Source organism: Symphalangus syndactylus, chromosome 4, assembly GCF_028878055.3.
Source record: "Symphalangus syndactylus isolate Jambi chromosome 4, NHGRI_mSymSyn1-v2.1_pri, whole genome shotgun sequence".
NCBI lineage: Eukaryota > Metazoa > Chordata > Mammalia > Primates > Hylobatidae > Symphalangus > Symphalangus syndactylus.
The window spans coordinates 101,280,658-101,299,637 of NC_072426.2; the positions used below are offsets into that span (position 1 = coordinate 101,280,658).

Genomic DNA, 18,980 nt, shown 5'->3' on the forward strand with positions numbered 1-18,980 from the left:
AGAATGTAGGGAGAGCATCCCCCAGACAGCCAAGACATGGCAGGAAGGCAGGAGTGTCACAAAGACATGTAAGGAAGAGATTACAGCAGGAAAAAAGCTCCTATTTTATAAATTAAACTTTGTGGGAGGCAAGCTCTTGCACTTCAGTTCATCATTACATTTGGTAAAAACATTTATATGTGAAGAGGAGTGTTGGCCAGGATTCCATTCCTTTAAGACAGAGTCATCAACTTTTAAAGCAAAATTATTCATGATGTAGGCAAGGAAGCTCAAATTCTGAAATAAATGTTTGCTTTATGAGGCATTTTCTCTGCAGAGACCTGGTTTATTTTCCCAAATTTGAAGTCACTTAGCAATTCTAAAGATTGATTCTGGCTTATGATCACTTTGACTATATTATGATTTAGTAAAATTAGGTAAGTGCCTTAAGGAGGAGGAGAGCTGCTTTAGGTTTTCTTGATTACCATCATGAATTACATCACAAAGAGAAGAGATGGGGGTAGGATAAACTGTTAAAGCATCCACATAAATAGATAAGGAAAGACAAAATCAGCCAACATTACATCCCACTGAGAAAAAGATCAGAAAAAGAATGGTTACTAGAATTACATCAATATTGGGAAAGTGTAGAGAGGAGCCTTTATTATAAGCATTGCTTCTTTGGGGGTTTCAAGGTTTACTACCTTGAGAAGCCTGGGAAGGTTTAATAAGACACTGTGGCTGGGCCCAGTGGCTCATAGCCTGTAATCCCAGCACTTTGGGAGGCCAAAGTGGGTGGTTCCTTGAGCCCAGGAGTTCAAGACCAGCCTGGGCAACATGGTGAAACCCCGTCTCTACAAAAAAACACAAAAATTAGCCGGGCATGGTGGCGCGAGCCTCTAGTCCTAGCTACTTCCGAGGCTAACGTGGGAGGATCATTTGAGCCCAGGATGTTGAGGGTGTGGTGAGCCGTGCCCTCACTACTGCACTCCAGCCTGAGCAACAGAGCAAGACCCTGTCTCAATTTAAAAAAAAAAAAATTTTAATAAAAATTTTTAAAAATGCAAAAACTAGCCAGGTGTGGTAATCCACACCTGTATTCCCAGTTACTAGGGAGGCTGAGGTGGGAGGATCAGGAGCCCAGGAGGCAGACGTTGCAGTGAGCCATGATCTTCCCACAGCACTCTAGCCTGAGCAACAGAACCAAGACCCTGTCTGAAAAAAACAAATAAAAAAGACACTTGTAAAGGTGACTAGTTAGTCTTTAATTTCAACAAACGGAGTTTAAATACATCAGTTGCTCTCAGTTTAGCCATCAGAGATTCAGACTCTGTTATAGCTGACCCCCACAGACCACAAAGGAAATAATTCTTTAAAGAGAAGGGGAAAAGGTACCTTCTTCTCAAGATTGAGATAAGAATAAATAAGGAACTGGTTAAATAAACAAGTAAATTATGATCCATCCTGTCAGTGGAATACTGTGCAGCTATTGAAGGAAGCTGCTCATGTCCATCTGGAATTATTTCTAAGATATGTTTTAAGTGAGTAAAACAAAACAATATTTAGTACACCACCATTTTGTGGGAAAAGGGAAGAAGCGAAGAGTACATATTTGATTTTCTATCTACAAAATATTTCTGGGGAAACTAGTGATATTGATTGTCTCTGAATGGCTGGGTGACTGGGGTATAAGGTTGGGAGAGAGACTTCACCCCTTTTGTACCATTCAAATTTTGAAGCAGATGAATATATTAGCTAATCAAAAACATCTTTTTTTTTTTTTTGAGACAGGGTCTTGCTCTGTCGCCTAGGTTGGAGTACAGTTTTGCAGTCACAGCTCACTGCAGACTTGAACTCCTGGGCTCAGGTAATCCTCCCGCCTCAGTTTCCCAAGTAGCTAGGACTGCAGGAGCGCACCACCGTGCCCAACTAATGTTTTTTAAAATTTTTCATAGAGATGGAGTCTTCCTCTATTGCCCAGGCTGGTCTCATTCTTGGCCTTCCAAACCACTAGGATTATAAGCATGAGCCACTGCACCTGTCCTAATTAAAAACAACTTTGTTTTTTATTTTATTTTTATTTATTATTTATTTTTTATTATTATACTTTAGGTTTTAGGGTACATGTGCACAATGTGCAGGTTTGTTACATATGTATCCATGTGCCATGTTGGTGTGCTGCACCCATTAACTCGTCATTTAGCATTAGGTATATCTCCTAATGCTGTCCCTCCCCCCTCCCCCTATCCCACAACAGTCCCCGGAGTGTGATGTTCCCCTTCCTGTGTCCATGAGTTCTCATTGTTCAATTCCCACCTATGAGTGAGAACATGCGGTGTTTGGTTTTTTGTCCTTGCAATAGTTTACTGAGAATGATGTTTTCCAGTTTCATCCATGTCCCTACAAAGGACATGAACTCATCATTTTTTATGGCTGCATAGTATTCCATGGTGTATATGTGCCACATTTTCTTAATCCAGTCTATCGCTGTTGGACATTTGGGTTGGTTCCAAGTCTTTGCTATTGTGAATAGTGCCGCAATAAACATACGTGTGCATGTGTCTTTATAGCAGCATGATTTATAGTCCTTTGGGTATATACCCAGTAATGGGATGGCTGGGTCAAATGGTATTTCTAGTTCTAGATTTTTGAGGAATCGCCACACTGACTTCCACAATGGTTGAACTAGTTTACAGTCCCACCAACAGTGTAAAAGTGTTCCTATTTCTCGACATTCTCTCCAGCACCTGTTGTTTCCTGACTTTTTAATGATGGCCATTCTAACTGGTGTGAGATAGTATCTCACTGTGGTTTTGATTTGCATTTCTCTGATGGCCAGTGATGATGAGCATTTTTTCATGTGTTTTTTGGCTGCATAAATGTCTTCTTTTGAGAAGTGTCTGTTCATGTCCTGTTCATGTCCTGACCTGAGGTCAGGAGTGCGAGACCAGCCTGGCCAACATGGCGAAACCCTGTCTCTACTAAAAAAAAAAAAAAAAATCAGCTGGGCGTGGTGGCAGGCGCCTGTAATCCTAGCTACTAGGGAGGCTGAGGCAGGAGAATCACTTAAACCCGGGAGGCGAGGTTGCAATGAGCCGAGATCGCACCACTGCACTCCAGCCTGGGCGACAGAGCAAGACTCCGTCTCAAAAAACAAAAAGAATTCAGATCGAAAATGTAACTCGTACCAAATACACACTATTCCATTATTTCCCATATGTGTATATTAATATATCTGATATCTATCTCTTCTGTGTTTCTCCATCTTAATGTGTGTGTGTGTGTGTGTGTGTGTGTGTGTATGTGTGTGTGTATAGATGTATATATACACAGTCTCCTCCACTAAACTGTGATTGTCCCATGGGTGTGTCCGCTGAAATCATTGACTACCTAATGGTGCTTGCAGAAATGCTAGCCCTTTGTGGAAAAAATGTGATGGGGATTTTTAATAAACCCAGATACAATACTAGACAATGGCAATAAATCTTACTGCCAAGTTAGTTTGTACCAAATTAAGCGTGTAAGCCCATTGAAGCCATCATCTGGGATGATGCTCTCAGGCTCAGAAAACAGATCTTCTCCGTAGTGTGTCCTGGAAGTTAGAAGCTAGGACTAGCCAGCATCACCTCTGACAGTCAGGCAGCCTGAGTACACAAGGGGTCAACGGGCATAGGGCCTAAGAGCACCGTACAGAACAAGGAATTGTTATCATTTCCATTACTCATAGACTGCATTGCTCTTGGCTCCTTAAATTGCTAGTTCTCCTAAATGTTGTCCTTTCCCCTCCCCTCACCCCGGAACCAGGTTAAAATGTGCATTTGTATTAACAAAAGATCATGGAAGGAGACACAAAAGACAGGACACATGCTCTTTAAGGAAATATCCTCCCCCTTGTTCCACCCAAAGCCATCTAGGGATGGACTTAAGAAAACAAGACATCTGCATCAGCCTTTCCAGGGCTGAAGCAGAACCATCTCCCCTCACTTAACCTTGGCCGTCACCAGCCAGCTTTTTTGATTTTCTCCACTGCAGTCCGGTAAGGCAGGAATAGTACATGGCCACACAGCTTAGAGACTGTCAGCCCAACTTGTCGTACCAGCTTTCCAAACACCTCTGCATTAGGAAGAGGCAGGTAGCTCACAACTGGGTCATGCTGCCTAAAGCTGTATCTGTGCATCAGAGGCAGCAGTGGAGAAAAACTCCCAGGGCCACATTTGTTACATGTGCTTTTCATTGGATTGCTGTTGAATACACTTTTTAAGTTGTCCCTAAAATTGTCGGCATGAGTTCCTAGGGAATACTCAGTGTCTTCCACTGTAGGGGGTAGTCAGATCCACGGCCAACCTATAATTAATGCTGGTGCCTCACAACTCCCAGTTATTCAATTGTTCATCCGTCACCAAAAGGACTTGAGTATTTCCCATGTGACTTTTCTTTAATCTAAACCCTTTCTCCTTAGGGTGACAGATTCATGGAGGAATTGATATTGTCCATATATGGAAGGGATGGTGTGGACCCAGTGTGTATAAGGAAAGGGCACCAGCCAAAATCTGAAACCCAGCTCTGTTACCATCTAGCATTGTGACCCTGGGCAAATTATTTAACTTCACATTTCCTCAGAGTTATCTTCCAGTTCTAAGATTCTCTGATTCCAAGTGGACATTTGGGCTCTCATCACTCCAGAGCTCTTCTGTTTAACTATTGTGAATAGATTTATGTATGTAGTTTCTGATATTATATCACACAAACTCAGAGTTTCTTTTTACTGTTGAAACGGCCAGTCATGAATCATGCTGGAGAGTAAATTGGGGACCTGACACAACTCGGATTCTGCCTGGACTTTGCAAAAAGCCAGATGGTGCCAGATTTTTGAGTACCAGTTGAGCCCACTTCTACAAATTCTCTCCCATCCCAATCTAATAGGAATCACCCAATCGCACTTAAACCCATTGTTCAGGCAGCTGGGCCAGATTTGTACAAAAATACATAGTATTTAGAAAGCTAGGCCTTCGCTGGGGTGCCTTCATGCTCCCTGTAGACATCTTTCAGATTGGGAGCTGGAATCCCTACCATCAGTCAGCATCATCAAATAGGGAGGCCAGAATTCCAGTACCAACAACTGGTCTGCATAGAAAAGTCGAGATCTGGGAGGAAAACTTGTTCTGCTTGCTGTGATTATGACCGGATTCAGAGATATTGGAAGCAAATATGAATGAACCAACTCTCAGGACCAGCTGTCAAGCACTTGGCTTGTAATCTGCCGTCATCCCACTCATCCCAGGTGCTCCTAGTTTGACAGCTCACCAGCTAGTTAAATGTTGGCTTCCGGTACGACTCTGACTCATACCCCAGGGGCCTATAATGAGGCTCTTGTACCAGGAAAGGGGACCCCAGCTAGGCTGTTTGCTGGCTAACATCCCAGTGGTTTGGGCTACAATAACTTAGCAGCCCTAGTTCTTCCTCCTATGGTAGGAAGGACACCAGAGCCCCCTCCATGTGAGATGGAACATAATCTATAACTTTCTGTGAAGAGATGGCATCTGTAATGAGGCATTCTTGCTGGCGGCCTCCAGAAGTCCCTATTCTACAACCACTTAATACCAATTTAATGAGCCTCTCACTAGAAATTGTCAAGAGCTCTCACTGACATCCTTGAGTATTATTTAATTAATGATTTATTTACAGGAAAGGGCACCATCTTCATGGGGAGAAGCTGAGTACTTGAAATATCAAGACAATTGCAGAAGGCTGTGCCCTGAGAGAATGGAAGAACTGGGAAAGAGAAAAGGAAGTTAGAAGCTTAAGGTTGATGTGAAATGCAGAAAAAGGAATGGTTAACAGAAAGTGTTCATGTTTATCTAATACAGAACAGGTTCTGATCCCCTTCTCAGGACACATTTCTGTGGCAGTGAAGAGTAAAGCTGTAGGCAATCACAGTTTAAGTGCTTCCAGTTCCTTCTGATCTCATTCTGTTTTCACTGAGTCATCTTTTGAGGTTAATCTTCTGAGGTGAATGGAGTTTCCTTAGTAGCTTTCCTACTGAGAAGTATAATGACCAGCTGTCATCATTGTAGTTCTCTTAACAGTTACTATTCTTATTGCAAATTGGCCTGATTTCTGTTCCTTCTGTGGACAGTTTAGTTAGCAAGAATAAGTTCTTCCTGAGCCAAATCAAGTATCTAGATTTGTGAGGCTAAATTTCTAAACTCTAGAGCGCTACAGTCTTGTAGATTTCCCAACATATGTCTCATGAATATCCACCACAATATCTTATACTTCAGTCTTTTAGTACCAAGGAATGTTAATTTCTTCTTCACCGTTAACTCAGATCCTGGGAGAAAAGATGGTATATTTCCACCCCATCCTCACCCTCAGATTCTAGATGACACCAATAAACCCTTCTTTGTGCTAGTAAGCCGCCTCAGCAGTTGTCTGGTAGCATCCCTCCACTTGAACGTGAGAAAATTAAATCTAAAGAGATCAAGTGACTCCATCCGGGTCACACAGCATGTCGGTGGTGGGGCCAGAACTGGAGCCCAGGTCCCGTTACTCCAAGTGTTGTTTTCTACCGCATTACCTTGCTCCTCTGCATTGCTCCGGTGTTTGCATCTGCTGACATTGGGGGCACTGTGGTGATGTATTAATTAATTCTTGCATTGCTATAAAGAACTACCTGAGACTGGGTAATTTACAAAGAAAAGAGGCTTAATTGGCTCACAGTTCCACAGGCTGTAAAGGAAGCATGGCTGAGGAGGCCTCAGGAAACTTATAATTCTGGTGGAAGCCGAAGAGGAAGGAGGCACGTCTCACATGGCCAGAGCAGGAGGAAGAGAGAGAGGTGGGAGGTGCCACACACTTAAACAATCAGATCTCATGAGAACTTGCTCATTATCATGAGAACAGCAAGGGGGAAATCTGCCCCCATGATCCAGTAACCTCCTACCAGGCCCCTCCTCCAACACTGGGGATTACCATTTGTTTTTGGTTTTTCGGGTTTTTTTTGTTTTTGTTTTTGTTTTGTTTTTATGAGACGGAGTCTCACTCTGTAACCGAGGTTGGAGTGCAGTGGCACAATCTTAGCTCACTGCAACCTCCACCTCCCAGGTTCAAGCAATTCTCGTGTATCAGCCTCCTGAGTAGCTTGGACTATAGGTGCGCACTACCACGCCCAGCTAATTTTTGTATTTATTTTAGTAGAGACAGGGTTTCACCATGTTGGCCAGGCTGGTCTCGAACTCCTGACCTCAGGTGATCCACCTGCCTCGGCCTCCCAACGTGCTGGGATTACAGGTGTGAGCCACCACACCTGGCCTGGGAATTACAATTTGACATGAGATTTGGGTGGGGGCACAAATCTAAACCGTATCAGGTGAATATATAGAGGTGATAGAGGCAAAGTGAAAGATCAAATGCAAAAAAAATGACAAGATGGGCCGATAATAGGAACTGAAATTATAGGAATGCAATAAACAAGGCACAGTGGTTCTAGTTTAAGTTCACTTGGTTTCTGGATGAATCTAATGTGATGATTATAGAGAGCTCTTCATTACTAGCATAAATGGAAATTAATCCTTTTCTGTCCCTCATATTTTACCTCACTTAAGAATGTGTCCAGAAGCAATAACATGATTTATAAGTGTAGCTAGACCAGGTCTGAGGATAAATGAGAGAGAAGGCAGTGGAAATTGCCTAGTCCTTCCTGTCTTGTCTTTCATGAGAACCCAATTCTAACATAATTGCTAGTGTTTGACAGTAAATGTCAGGGAAAGAGAAAACAGCAAAAGAAAAGTGATTTTTTGCTAAGGTCTAAAAATATATATTTTTTTAAAGAAAGATATGCATCCTGGACTATTGGCCGGGCACACTGGGTGTGGTGGCTCACGCCTGTAATCCGAGCACTTTGAGAGGCCGAGGTGGGCAGATCACCTGAGGTCAGGAGTTCGAGACCACCCTGGCCAACATGGTGAAACCCTATCTCTACTAAAAATATAAAAATTAGCCAGGCGTGGTGGCGGGCACCAGTAGTCCCAGCTACTCAGGAGGCTGAAGCAGGAGAATCATCTGAAGCCAGAAGGCAGCGGTTGCAGTGAGCCGAGATTGTGCCACTGCACTCCAGTCTGGTGGACAGAGTAAGACTCTGTCTCAAAAAAAAAAAAAAAAAAAAAGAAAGATATGCATCCTGAACTATTAAGACAAGGGCCAGTGCATATCCCAATGGGCTCAGTTGGAAGAAGTCTGGTGCAAAACCAGTAGGGAGCAGGGACAGAGCTGGGCAAGGAGGGCTCACTGTGCAGGCACTTAGCTGTCATTCAGCCACTGAGGCGTGAAGCCTTAGTGTACTCACACCACAGACAAGCCTCCTTATTCCCACCACCCATTTATATATTTCTATAAATATATGTATACTATATTAAAATATATATGGTATAAAATGTGCCATTATAACCATTTTTAAATATACAAGTCAGTGGAATTACATTAATTACATTCACAATGTTGTACAACCATCACTATTTTCAAAATTTTTCTATCACCCCAGACAGAAATTCTGTATACATAAAGCACTAACTCCCCATTCCCCTCAGCCCATGATAACCTCTAATCTACTTTCTGTCTATAAATTGAATATCAGGCACTTCTTATTTTTTGAGACAGTGTGTCACTCTGTTACACAGGCTGGAGTACAGTGGCGCCATCTCAGCTCACTGAAACCTCTGCCTCCTGGGCTCAAGCTATCCTCTCACCTCAGCCTCCCAAGTAGCTGGTGTGCACCACCATGCTGGGCTAATTTTTTGCAGAGACAGGGTTTCGCCATGTTGCCCAGGCTCGTCTCGAACTCCTAAGCTCAAGCAATCTGCCCCCCTCGGCCTCCTAAGTGCTGGGATTATAGGCATGAGCTACAATGCCTGCTATAGGCATTCTTTTTTTTTTTTTTTTTTTTTGAGACGGAGGCTTGCTCTTGTTGCCCAGGCTGGAGTGCAATGGCACAATCTCAGCTCACTGCATCCTCTGCCTCCCATGTTCAGGTGGTGATTCTTCTGCCTCGGCCTCCTGAGTAGCTGGGATTACAGGCACCTGCCACCATACCCAGCTAATTTCTTGTATTTTTGGTAGAGACAGGGTTTCACCATGTTGGCCAGACTGGTCTCGAACTCCTGACCTCAGGTGATCCGCCTGCCTGCGCCTCCCAAAGTGCTGGGATTACAGGTGTGAACCACCACGCCTGGCCAGCCTTGGCATTCTTAATTAACTATATATACCTCCTAAAGTGTAGCAGCAGTAGAAAGGAACAGAACTGGAGGTGAAAAGCAGGGAGGTTATGAATAAAAACTCAATTATCATTTTCTTTTTTTTTTTTGAAACAGAGTCTCACTCTCCCAGGCTGGAGAGCAGTGGCGTGATCTCAGCTCACTGCAACCTCCACCTCTCGGGTTCAAGCAATTCTCTGCCTCAGCCTCCCGAGTAGCTGAGATTACAGGCACCTGCTACCACCCCCGGCTAATTTTTTGTATTTTTAGTAGAGACAGGGTTTCCCCATCTTGGCCAGGCTGGTCTTGAAGTCCTGGCCTCAGGTGATCCACCCTCCTCGGCCTCCCAAAGTGCTGGAATTACAGGCGTGAGCCACTGTGGCCAGTCTAACTTACCATTTTCTTAAATGTGACTTAAATGCAGTTGAAAACTTGTATTATGACTGAGTCGTTTTATCCCCTGAATCAGAGAAAGCAAAATGAAAGTCCCTCTGCTGTGCTAATGCACCTCTTTCTTTTTTCAGTGACCATGCAGCAGGTGGCCAGGACAGTGGCTAAAGTGGAGCTCTCAGACCACGTGTGTGATGTGGTGTTTGCGCTCTTTGACTGTGATGGTGAGTGGGGCCCTCTGGAGCCGGGAGGGGAAACAGCCTGGCTGCCCTTAGAGGCCCTGTGTATAAGGAGCCTTGCAGACAGCATCGGTGAACCAGCCCATCCTCTTCAAGCTACCCACCTTTCCCACATCAGCAGCTCAGCCCTTGGCATGATGATACTGAGAAATCGAACCCCTGGCCCTGGCTTCTGTTTTCCATTTCTTCTTCTTAGAATTCCAATATGCCTATAGGCCTAAATTAATTTATGACCATAAGCATCTTAAAAATGGAAACAAAAATGTCAGACTCAACTTGCTACTTAGCAGATACGGAGCACTCAAGTATCTGAGTGTCTTTAGAAAGAAGACAGTACTGATCTCTCCACCACCCAGGGCACATTCCAGCCAGTCACATTTCATCTCCATAGCATTCCAGCTCCACACAGTGGTCTGTTGTGTCTGTGGCCACTCTGCTCTGTCATTTATCCCATTCAAGAGATCTGGTTCTGGTTTGACCTTGGCATTACTTTTTAGGTATGGTAGCTGATATACTAATAACGACAATAACAATGGATGCTTACACTTTTTCGATGCTTACTATGCGCCAGAAAGTTAATCTGCTCATTTAATCTTCTGACCTAGGTATTGTTATTGACCACTTTTTACTGATGAGAAAGCTGAGACTCAGAGAGGTTAAGTAAATTTCCTAAGGTCACAAAGATAATAGTATTCAGGAGGCTGAGGCAGGCGGATTACCTGAGGTCAGGAGTTCAAGACCAGCCTGGCCAACATGGTGAAACTCCATCTCTATTAAAAATACAAAAATTAGCCACGCACAGTGGTGCGTGCCTGAAATCCCAGCTACTCAAGAGGCTGAGGCAAGAGAATCACTTGAACCCGGGAGGCAGCAGGGAGCAGAGATCGTGCCACAACACTCCAGCCTGGGCAACAGAGCGAGACGCTATCTCAAAAAAAAAAAAAAAAAAGATAATAGTAGATGGCAAAAGCAGGATTTGAACTAAAACTGTACTGCCCCCTCTGTTTTATTTACTATATTACCACCCTCTCTTACCCCACAGCCAATATTTGTTGTTCATCATCCTCCAGAAAGCTGGGCTAATGGAATTCAAGAGCCTGCTCAAAAGCTCCAGCCTATGGACCTTCCCTTTTAGTCCCAGCATAACAATCACTTCTGGGCTTTTTTATTCCTTAACCTGGTTCCCTGAGCTTTTTAAGGGTAGTTGCAAGTCCTTTTCACCTTCCTACCCCCCATAGGACCTTGGATAGTACTTCTCACATAATAGGTGTTCATTAACTTGAATTATTTATGTTATTAAGTTGAACTTGAGTTATTTAAATCTCTAGCCTTGGCCTGGTGTGGTGGCTCATACCTGTAATCCCAGCACTTTAGGAGGCTAAGGCAGGAAGACTGTTTGAGCCCAGGAGTTTGAGATCAGCCTGGGCAATATAGTAAGACCTCATCTCTACAAAAAAATTTAAAAATTAGCCAGGCATGGTAGCACATGTGTGCCTGTAGTCCCAGCTACTCAGGAGGCTGAAGTGAGAGGATCGCTTGAAGCTGGGAAGTCAAGGCTGCAGTGAGTCATGATCGCACCACTGCACTCCAGCCTGAGTGACAGAGTGAGACCCTGTCTCAAAAAATACAATTAAATAAATAAAATAAATCTCCAGCCTATACCCACAAAACCAAGGTTGAACTCAAAGGAAGCCCTAGGGCTAGGTTAAAGAGATGGCCTCACTCTCAGTTAGGGGCGGGTTTATTCTCTAGAGCTGCCCTGTCCACAGTATGATACAACCAAGGCACATGTGGCTATTAGCTACATTTAAATTTAAACTAGCTAGTGGCTACTGTATTGAATAGCACAAATATAAAACATTTCCCACATCGCAGAGAGTTCTAATGCACAGCATTGCTGTAGACATATATTAACTTTCTCCAGACTTTTCTTTTCACTCCAATCACTTCTAGGTGGTTTAAATTTTTTCCAAAAAAACATTTATTTGTATTATTTTTATAATTTTTGAAGCCAATATCCAAGAGCTGGTCTGTGAAGTAAATATGGGAATAAATGCAACTAGCTTCTCAAGTCCCCTGTTTTCCCTAGAAGTCCTGGGAAATGATGTTTGATTTTCTAGCTTTTTAGAAAAAGGCTCTGTCAATATCTGCTTAAATCACCTTTGGAAAATTATTTAACATCTCTGAGATTTATTTTCTTAATCTAGAAAGAAAAAAGTATACTTAATAAAAAGCCGTTGTTATTTTTACCACTGCAAGATCTTAGGTCAAAATGCCAAAGGAAAGCCTGTAGAATGGCTCACAACCGTAATCCCAGCAACTTGGGAGGCTGAGATGGGAAGATCGCTTGAGGCCAGGAGTTCAAGACCAGCTTAGGCAACATAGCAAGATCCCATCTCTACAAAAAACAAGTTTAGCCAAGGTGTGGTAGTGTGTGCATGTAGTTCTAGCTACTGGAAAGCTGAGGTGTGAGGATCACTTGAGTCCAGGAGTTTGAGACTGTAGTGAGGTATGATCCTAGCACTGCACTCCAGCTTGGGCAACAGAGCAAGACCTCATCTCAAAAAAAAAAAAAAAAATGAACAAACAAAATAAAGTGCCAGGGGATGGAGAATTCGATTTTCAAATAGACTTCTTCATCACAGATTTTAGAATTGAACTCACAAATCACACATGCATGCCAATAACACAGAGTTATAGACCTGGTCCATAGTAACAAAATCCACTCATAGTGGTCATGTGGTCATCTCTGTCCTTACGGAAGCAGAAGGTAAACCCATAGTAGTTTGAATGAAGTGACTTCATATTTTTTCATTTTCAAGCTTCTTTTTCTTTTTCTTTTTTTTTCTTTTCTTTTTTTTTTTTTTTTGAGGCTCACTCTTATTGCCCATGCTGGAGTGCCACAGCAACAGCACGATCTTGGTTCACTGCACCCTCTGCCTCCTGGGGTCAAGCTCTTGTTGCCCAGGCTGGAGTGCAATGGCATGATCTCGGCTCACTGCAATCTCCACCTCCTGGGTTCAAGCGATTCTCCTGCCTCAGCCTCCCGAGTAGCTGGGATTACAGGCGCCCACCACTACGCCCAGCTAATTTTGTTTTTGTATTTTTAGTAGACACAGGGTTTCACCCTGTTGGCCAGGCTGGTCTTGAACTCCTGACCTCAGGTGATCCACCTGCCTCAGCCTCCCAAAGTGCTGGGATTACAGGTGTAAGCCACCGCACTTGGCCTCAAGCTTCTTTTCATACAAAGTGTAAGAATCCTGTTTAGAACTTTCTGTTCTCTTAATGACATTTTTTTTTAATTTGTTTTTGTTTTTTGTTTTTTGGTTTTTTTTGTTTGTTTGTTTTTTTTTTTGAGACGGAGTCTCGCTCTGTCACCCAGGCTGGAGTGCAGTGGCGCGATCTCGGCTCACTGCAAGCTCCGCCTCCCGGGTTCACGCCATTCTCCTGCCTCAGCCTCTCCGAGTAGCTGAGACTACAGGCGCCCGCCACCACGCCCGGCTAATTTTTTTTTTGTATTTTTAGTAGAGACGGGGTTTCACCGTGGTCTCAATCTCCTGACCTCGTGATCCGCCCGCCTCGGCCTCCCAAAGTGCTGGGATTACAAGCGTGAGCCACCGCGCCCGGCCTGTTTTTGTTTTTTTAGAGAGAGGTCTCACTATGTTTTCTAGGCTGGCCTCAAACTCCTGACTCAAGTAGTCCTCCCTTCTTGGCCTCCCAAAATGGTGGGGTTACAGGCGTGAGCCACCGCACCTGCTCTGTCACCTGGCGGGAGGTGGTGCGATCATAGCTCACTGTAACCTCAAACTCCTGAGTTCAAGTGATCCCCTCACCTCAACCTCTCGAGTAGCTTCGGAGGCACATGCCACCACACCCAGCTAATTTTTTTTTTATTTTTTTTTAGAGAAGGGGTCTTGCTATGTTGCCCAGGCTCGTCTCAAACTTCTGGCCTAAAGCTGTCCTCTTGCTTTGGCCTCCTGAGTTGCTGAGATTACAAGCATGAGCCACCACACCTGGCCTACATTTCTTTTTTCTTTTTTTTTTTTGTTGAGACAGCATCTTGCTCTGTTGCCCAGGCTGGAGTGCGAGGGCACAATGTTGGCTCACTGCAACTCCCGCCTTTCAGACTCAAGCAATTCTCCCACTTCAGCCTCCCAAGTAGCTGGGACTACAGGCACCTGCCACCACGCCCAGCTATTTTTTTTTGTATTTTTAGTACAGACGGGGTTTCACTGTGTTAGCCAGGATGGTCTCGATCTCCTGACCTCATGATCCACCCGTCTCGGCCTCCCAAAGTGCTGGGATTATAGGCGTGAGCCACTGCACCCAGCCCAAGCAAGGCTATTTTTTAACTTTTTATTATATTGCAATATAATATACATATGGAAAAGTACGATTTTTTTTTTTTTGAGACAGAATCTCACTCTGTCACCCAGGCTGGAGTGCAGTGACGCCATCTCTGCTCACTGCAACCTCCACCTCCCAGATTCAAATGATTCTCATGCCTAAAGTACAAATATCTTAAGTGTACAGCTTGGTAAATTTTCAAAAAGCTGAACACACTTGTATAACCAGCATTATTTAGAAACATCACATTACCAGGACCACAGAGCCCCACTTGGTACCTCCAGTCACTTCCTTCCCCAAGAGTCACCACTTTTCTGACTTCTGGTAACACAGTTTTACCTTTGTACTTTATATAAATAAGCCAAGGGTTTTTTTTGTTTTGGTTTTGGGTTTTGTTTGTTGGGTTTGGTTTTGGGTTTTGTCTTGCTGTGGGGGTTTCCTGTCTCTGAGGATGCCCATACTCTCTTCAGCCAGAAAACATGAGCCAGTTTAGGTTTTAGGTACTCTACAGAAGTAAACCATTTATTCTTTCTTTCTACACTCTTCCCAGACCAATCATGAGTAGAGGTAGGTTTGTGGGTTTCCTGCTATCTTATCACCACCGGTAATGGGTGTCATTCTTTTAATCAACAGGCCCCCGGGTGTCTTGCAAAGGGTGACTATACTTCTGCTATTACAGTGGTTACTGTTCTGCGTGGCTTGGGTGGTTTCTAATTAAAACAGATGCTCTCAGCCAGGCGCAATGTCTCACGCCTGTAATCTCAGCACTTTGGGAGGCCAAGGCAGGCGGATCACGAGGTCAGGAGATTGAGACCATCCTGGCTAACACGGTGAAACCCGTCTCTACTAAAAATACAAAAAAAATTAGCCGGGCATGATGGCGGGCGCCTGTGGTCCCAGCTACTTGGGAGGCTGAGGCAGGAGAATGGCATGAACCTGGGAGGCGGTACTTGCAGTGATCTGATATCGCACCACTGCACTCCAGCCTGGGTGACAGAGCGAGACTCCATCTCAAAAGAAAAAAAATATATATATATATATACAAAAATTAGCCGGGCATGGTGGCACGTGCCTCTAGTCGCAGCTACTCGGGAGGCTGAGGCAGGAAAACCGCTTGAACCTGGGAGGCGGAGGTTGCAGTGAGCTGAGATCGCGCCACTGCACTCCAGCCTGGGCAACAGAGCAAGACTCTGTCTCAAAACAAACAAACAACAACAACAACAACAAAAACAGATGCTCTCCAAAGTTTCTTCCAGCCTTCTGACACTGAAGAGGGTGGCTTGGGAAACCATGAGAAAATGGGCTCGATCCAAAGCCAAAGTCTGATTTTGGTTTTCACCACAAAACCCCCTCACCATCTCTCCATTACAGCAGAAAGACTATTGCAGCAGTCTCCTAACTGACCCCCATATTCCAGGTGTGCCACCTTCCAGTCCATCCTCACACAGCCAGCCAGAAAAATCTGTCCAAAATGGAAATCTGCCTACTTCTTACTCCCCTGCTTCCAGTTTTTTTTCTGATTTTCCATTGCCTGGAAGAGAAAGTGCCAGCCCTTTAGGAGCAATACAGACCCTGGGGGACCTGTCTCCTCCCCACCTCTTTTTTTTTTTTTTTTTTTCCAAGAGACATGGTCTCACTGTGTCACCCAGGCTGGATTGCAGTAATCATCATAGCACACTGCAGCCTTGAGCTCCTGGTGACTGCTGCAATCACCGAGTGTTAATCAAGCGATCTTCCTGCCTTAGCCTCCCAAGTAGCTGGGACTACAGGTGTCCACCACCATGCCCAGTTAATTTGAAAAAAATTTTTAGAGACTGGGTCTCGCTATGTTGTCTGGGCTGGTCTTAAACTCTTGACCTCAAGAGATCTTCCTGCCTCAGCCTCCAAAGTAGCTAAGAAATCAAGCACAAGCCACCACACTCAGCTCCCTGCCTTCCTCCTTAGTTTACTTCCCATACACCTGCTTCTTTAGTGTCCAGCAATACCTAACTGCCTACTTGCAGTTCCGTGGCAGCCATGCTGTATCCTGCCTGTACCCATGCTTATGCCACTTCTCCTCCCTGGAATGCCTCCCCCATCTCCCCTTAACTTGGCCAATTGCTGCTAATCCTGTGAGATTCTACTCAGGAGTCACTTCCAGGAAGCCTTTACTATCTATACTTGCATTACCCTCAGCCAGGGTGGGAGATTCTTCCTCTGTGCCCCCATAGCATCCTCTGTTTACCCCACACTGTGGTATAATAATTTGTCTCTCCTACAACCTGGGAGTATTTCAAGGGACAAAGCACAAAGCTCATTTATCTCCTTGTTCCAAACACTTGGCACAAGACCTGGCATATACTGTATTTTCATTCAACTTTTGTCACACTACACTGAACTGTCACTGAGTTGCAGTCAGAAATATCGAGGAAGGAATAAACTAATGAACTCTAAGATAAGAGAATTGAGTTTGGCTGTTGAGAATGTCTGGGCTTTGGAATCCACTTTGTGTGGACAATGCAATTTTCTCAGTGGCATTGTTCCAAGGCCAACACTTATCCCTGTTGTGTTTGCCTCTTCCTCTAGGCAATGGCGAGCTGAGCAATAAGGAATTTGTTTCCATCATGAAGCAACGGCTGATGAGAGGCCTGGAAAAGCCCAAAGACATGGGTTTCACTCGCCTCATGCAGGCCATGTGGAAATGTGCACAGGAAACTGCCTGGGACTTCGCTTTACCCAAACAGTAACCCCACACTGCAAGAGGGGACCTCTCCACCCTCAGTACCCCAGACCCCCTCCGCAGAGTCTTGGCAGAACCCTTTGTGCTGCTGCTTCTGGAAGTAGTCTCCCTTCCTCCCGGGACGACCTCAGGACTCTGTCGGTTTCCCGTCTTTACCCTTCCCCGTCCCCGTGTTCTGCTGGGCTCTGATTCTGCCCAATGAGTATCCCCATAGGTTCTCAAAAACATGAACAAGTCTGAAAAGCTCAGACATTTGTCAGCCTCAACAGCACTACCCATTCAAGCATCCTGTGGATAAAGAATGCTGGGAACCATCCACACACCTGCCAACCCTGGGAAGCATCCAGTTCTCAAATGGTTTTTGCTATGGATTTATATTAACAAGAACATTCCGTGACTTCCCTCCTGCTGGTATTTTAAAGCCACAAGTAGGGAAGATATCTAGCAGGCAGAAAGAAGTCTGTGATGATAAATAATGGTGAGGATGACCTAGGCACCCTACGCTAGTGTGAGAAGCCTGCGCCCCAGGAAGGATCTGTGTTAGTCCCTGGGATGGCTCCGAGGCCTGCTCTAGGAAGGCAGTGTGCTCAGTGGGAACACAGCAAGATTCAGAATTTAAAGTAGTTGCTTCATGGCTCTGTGCACTCCCTTTTCTTCCTCGCAGCCTCCCTAAGATGACTCTAGTGTGACCCTGTGCTTAGTGAGCAATAGTGATTGAGCTCATGTTCCCTGCCAGTGCCGTTTCCCCTCCAGGATGGGCCTCTAAAGCTGAGGCCTGGCTCAGAGCCTGTTTGCCCTCTGTCTTAAACAATTGTAAAATATCACTTTAATTATAACCATTTGCAATAAACATCCCCAAAGTTCCCTGTCTCCTTTATTTTAGGGTCCTCTAGGCCCTTTTCATTTCATGTCCCCACTGGGTTTGGGATCTTGCTAGAAGCAGACCTGTTTTCTTTCTACCAGAGTCTGGTTCTTTCTGATGAAGAGCAACTTTAGCCACAGACAAAAAGTGAGCTTTTGGAGGTTAGTGGTGGCATTGTCCCCACACAGTTTGGTTAGCATTTCATTCTGGGCCAAGGTACACCGTCCTTGCTTATTCATGCCCCACAGTAAAGAACTAAGATGGGGAGTATGTGAGGAATCATCTAGTATGGTGGACCTAAGTTGTGTGGGGTGTTTTGTTTTTGCTTTTGTTTTGAGACAGGGTCTCTCTCTGCAACCCAGGCTGGAATGCAGTGGCGCAATCCTGGCTCACCACAACCTCTGCCTCCCAGGCTCAAGCCATCCCCTCACCTCGGCCTCCTGAGTAGCTGGGACTATAGGTGCACACCACCACACCTGGCTAATTTTTGTATTTTTTGTAGAGACAGAGTTTTGCCACGTTGCCCTACGCATTTCACCATGAGGACCTAAGTTTTAAGAACCATAACAACCGGCTGGGCACAGTGGCTCTCACCTGTAATCCCAGCATTTGGGGAGGCTGAGGCTGGCAGATCACGAGGTCAGGAGTTTAAGACCAGCCCGACCAAGATGGTGAAACCCTGTCTCTACTAAAAAGCTGGGCATGGTGGCATGTGCCTGTAATCCCAGCTACTCAGGAGGCTGAGGCAGGAGAATCACTTGGACCTGGGAGGCGGAGGTTGCAATGAGCCGAGATCGCACCATTGCACTCCAGCCTGGCGACAGAGCGAGACTCTGTCTCAAAAAAAAAAAAAAGAAGCATAACAACCAGTGTTGTATGGTGGACCCAATTTTGCCACTAACTCAGTGTGGTCTTGAGCAAGTCATTTCCCACCTGTTTCCTCATCTATAAAATGACAGCTAGGGATGGGCTAAAGGAGCCTTGAGGTTTCTTCCAGGTCCCAAAGCCTCTGCTTCAGCTCTCCTCCAGAATGCCTGCAGCCCCCAGAACCTCCAGGTAATGCTTCCTGGCATGTCTCCTTGGCATGGCCAACATCATAGAACCACCACACCAAAAACTCGGCCCTTCCTGTGAGGCGGCAGCTCTGAATGTGTTAGTAGGGAGTGCTTGTCAGCCAGAGAAGAACAGAGGCCTGG

The 18,980-nt window shown here is 44.9% G+C and overlaps 1 protein-coding gene across 6 annotated transcripts in view; it reads left to right on the forward strand.

Moving 5' to 3' along the window:
- Positions 1–17,785, forward strand: part of LOC129481027 (calcium uptake protein 1, mitochondrial) — a 272,554-nt gene extending 254,769 nt beyond the window's left edge. For all 6 annotated transcript variants that reach the window (XM_055275815.2, XM_063637578.1, XM_055275811.2 and 3 more), the window contains 2 exons: positions 9,752–9,841; positions 16,769–17,785. In XM_055275815.2, coding sequence (XP_055131790.1) covers positions 9,752–9,841; positions 16,769–16,929 — 251 coding nt within the window. In that variant the 3' untranslated portion in view covers positions 16,930–17,785. The remainder of the gene's footprint in view (positions 1–9,751; positions 9,842–16,768) is intronic.
- Positions 17,786–18,980: the final 1,195 nt, after the last annotated feature.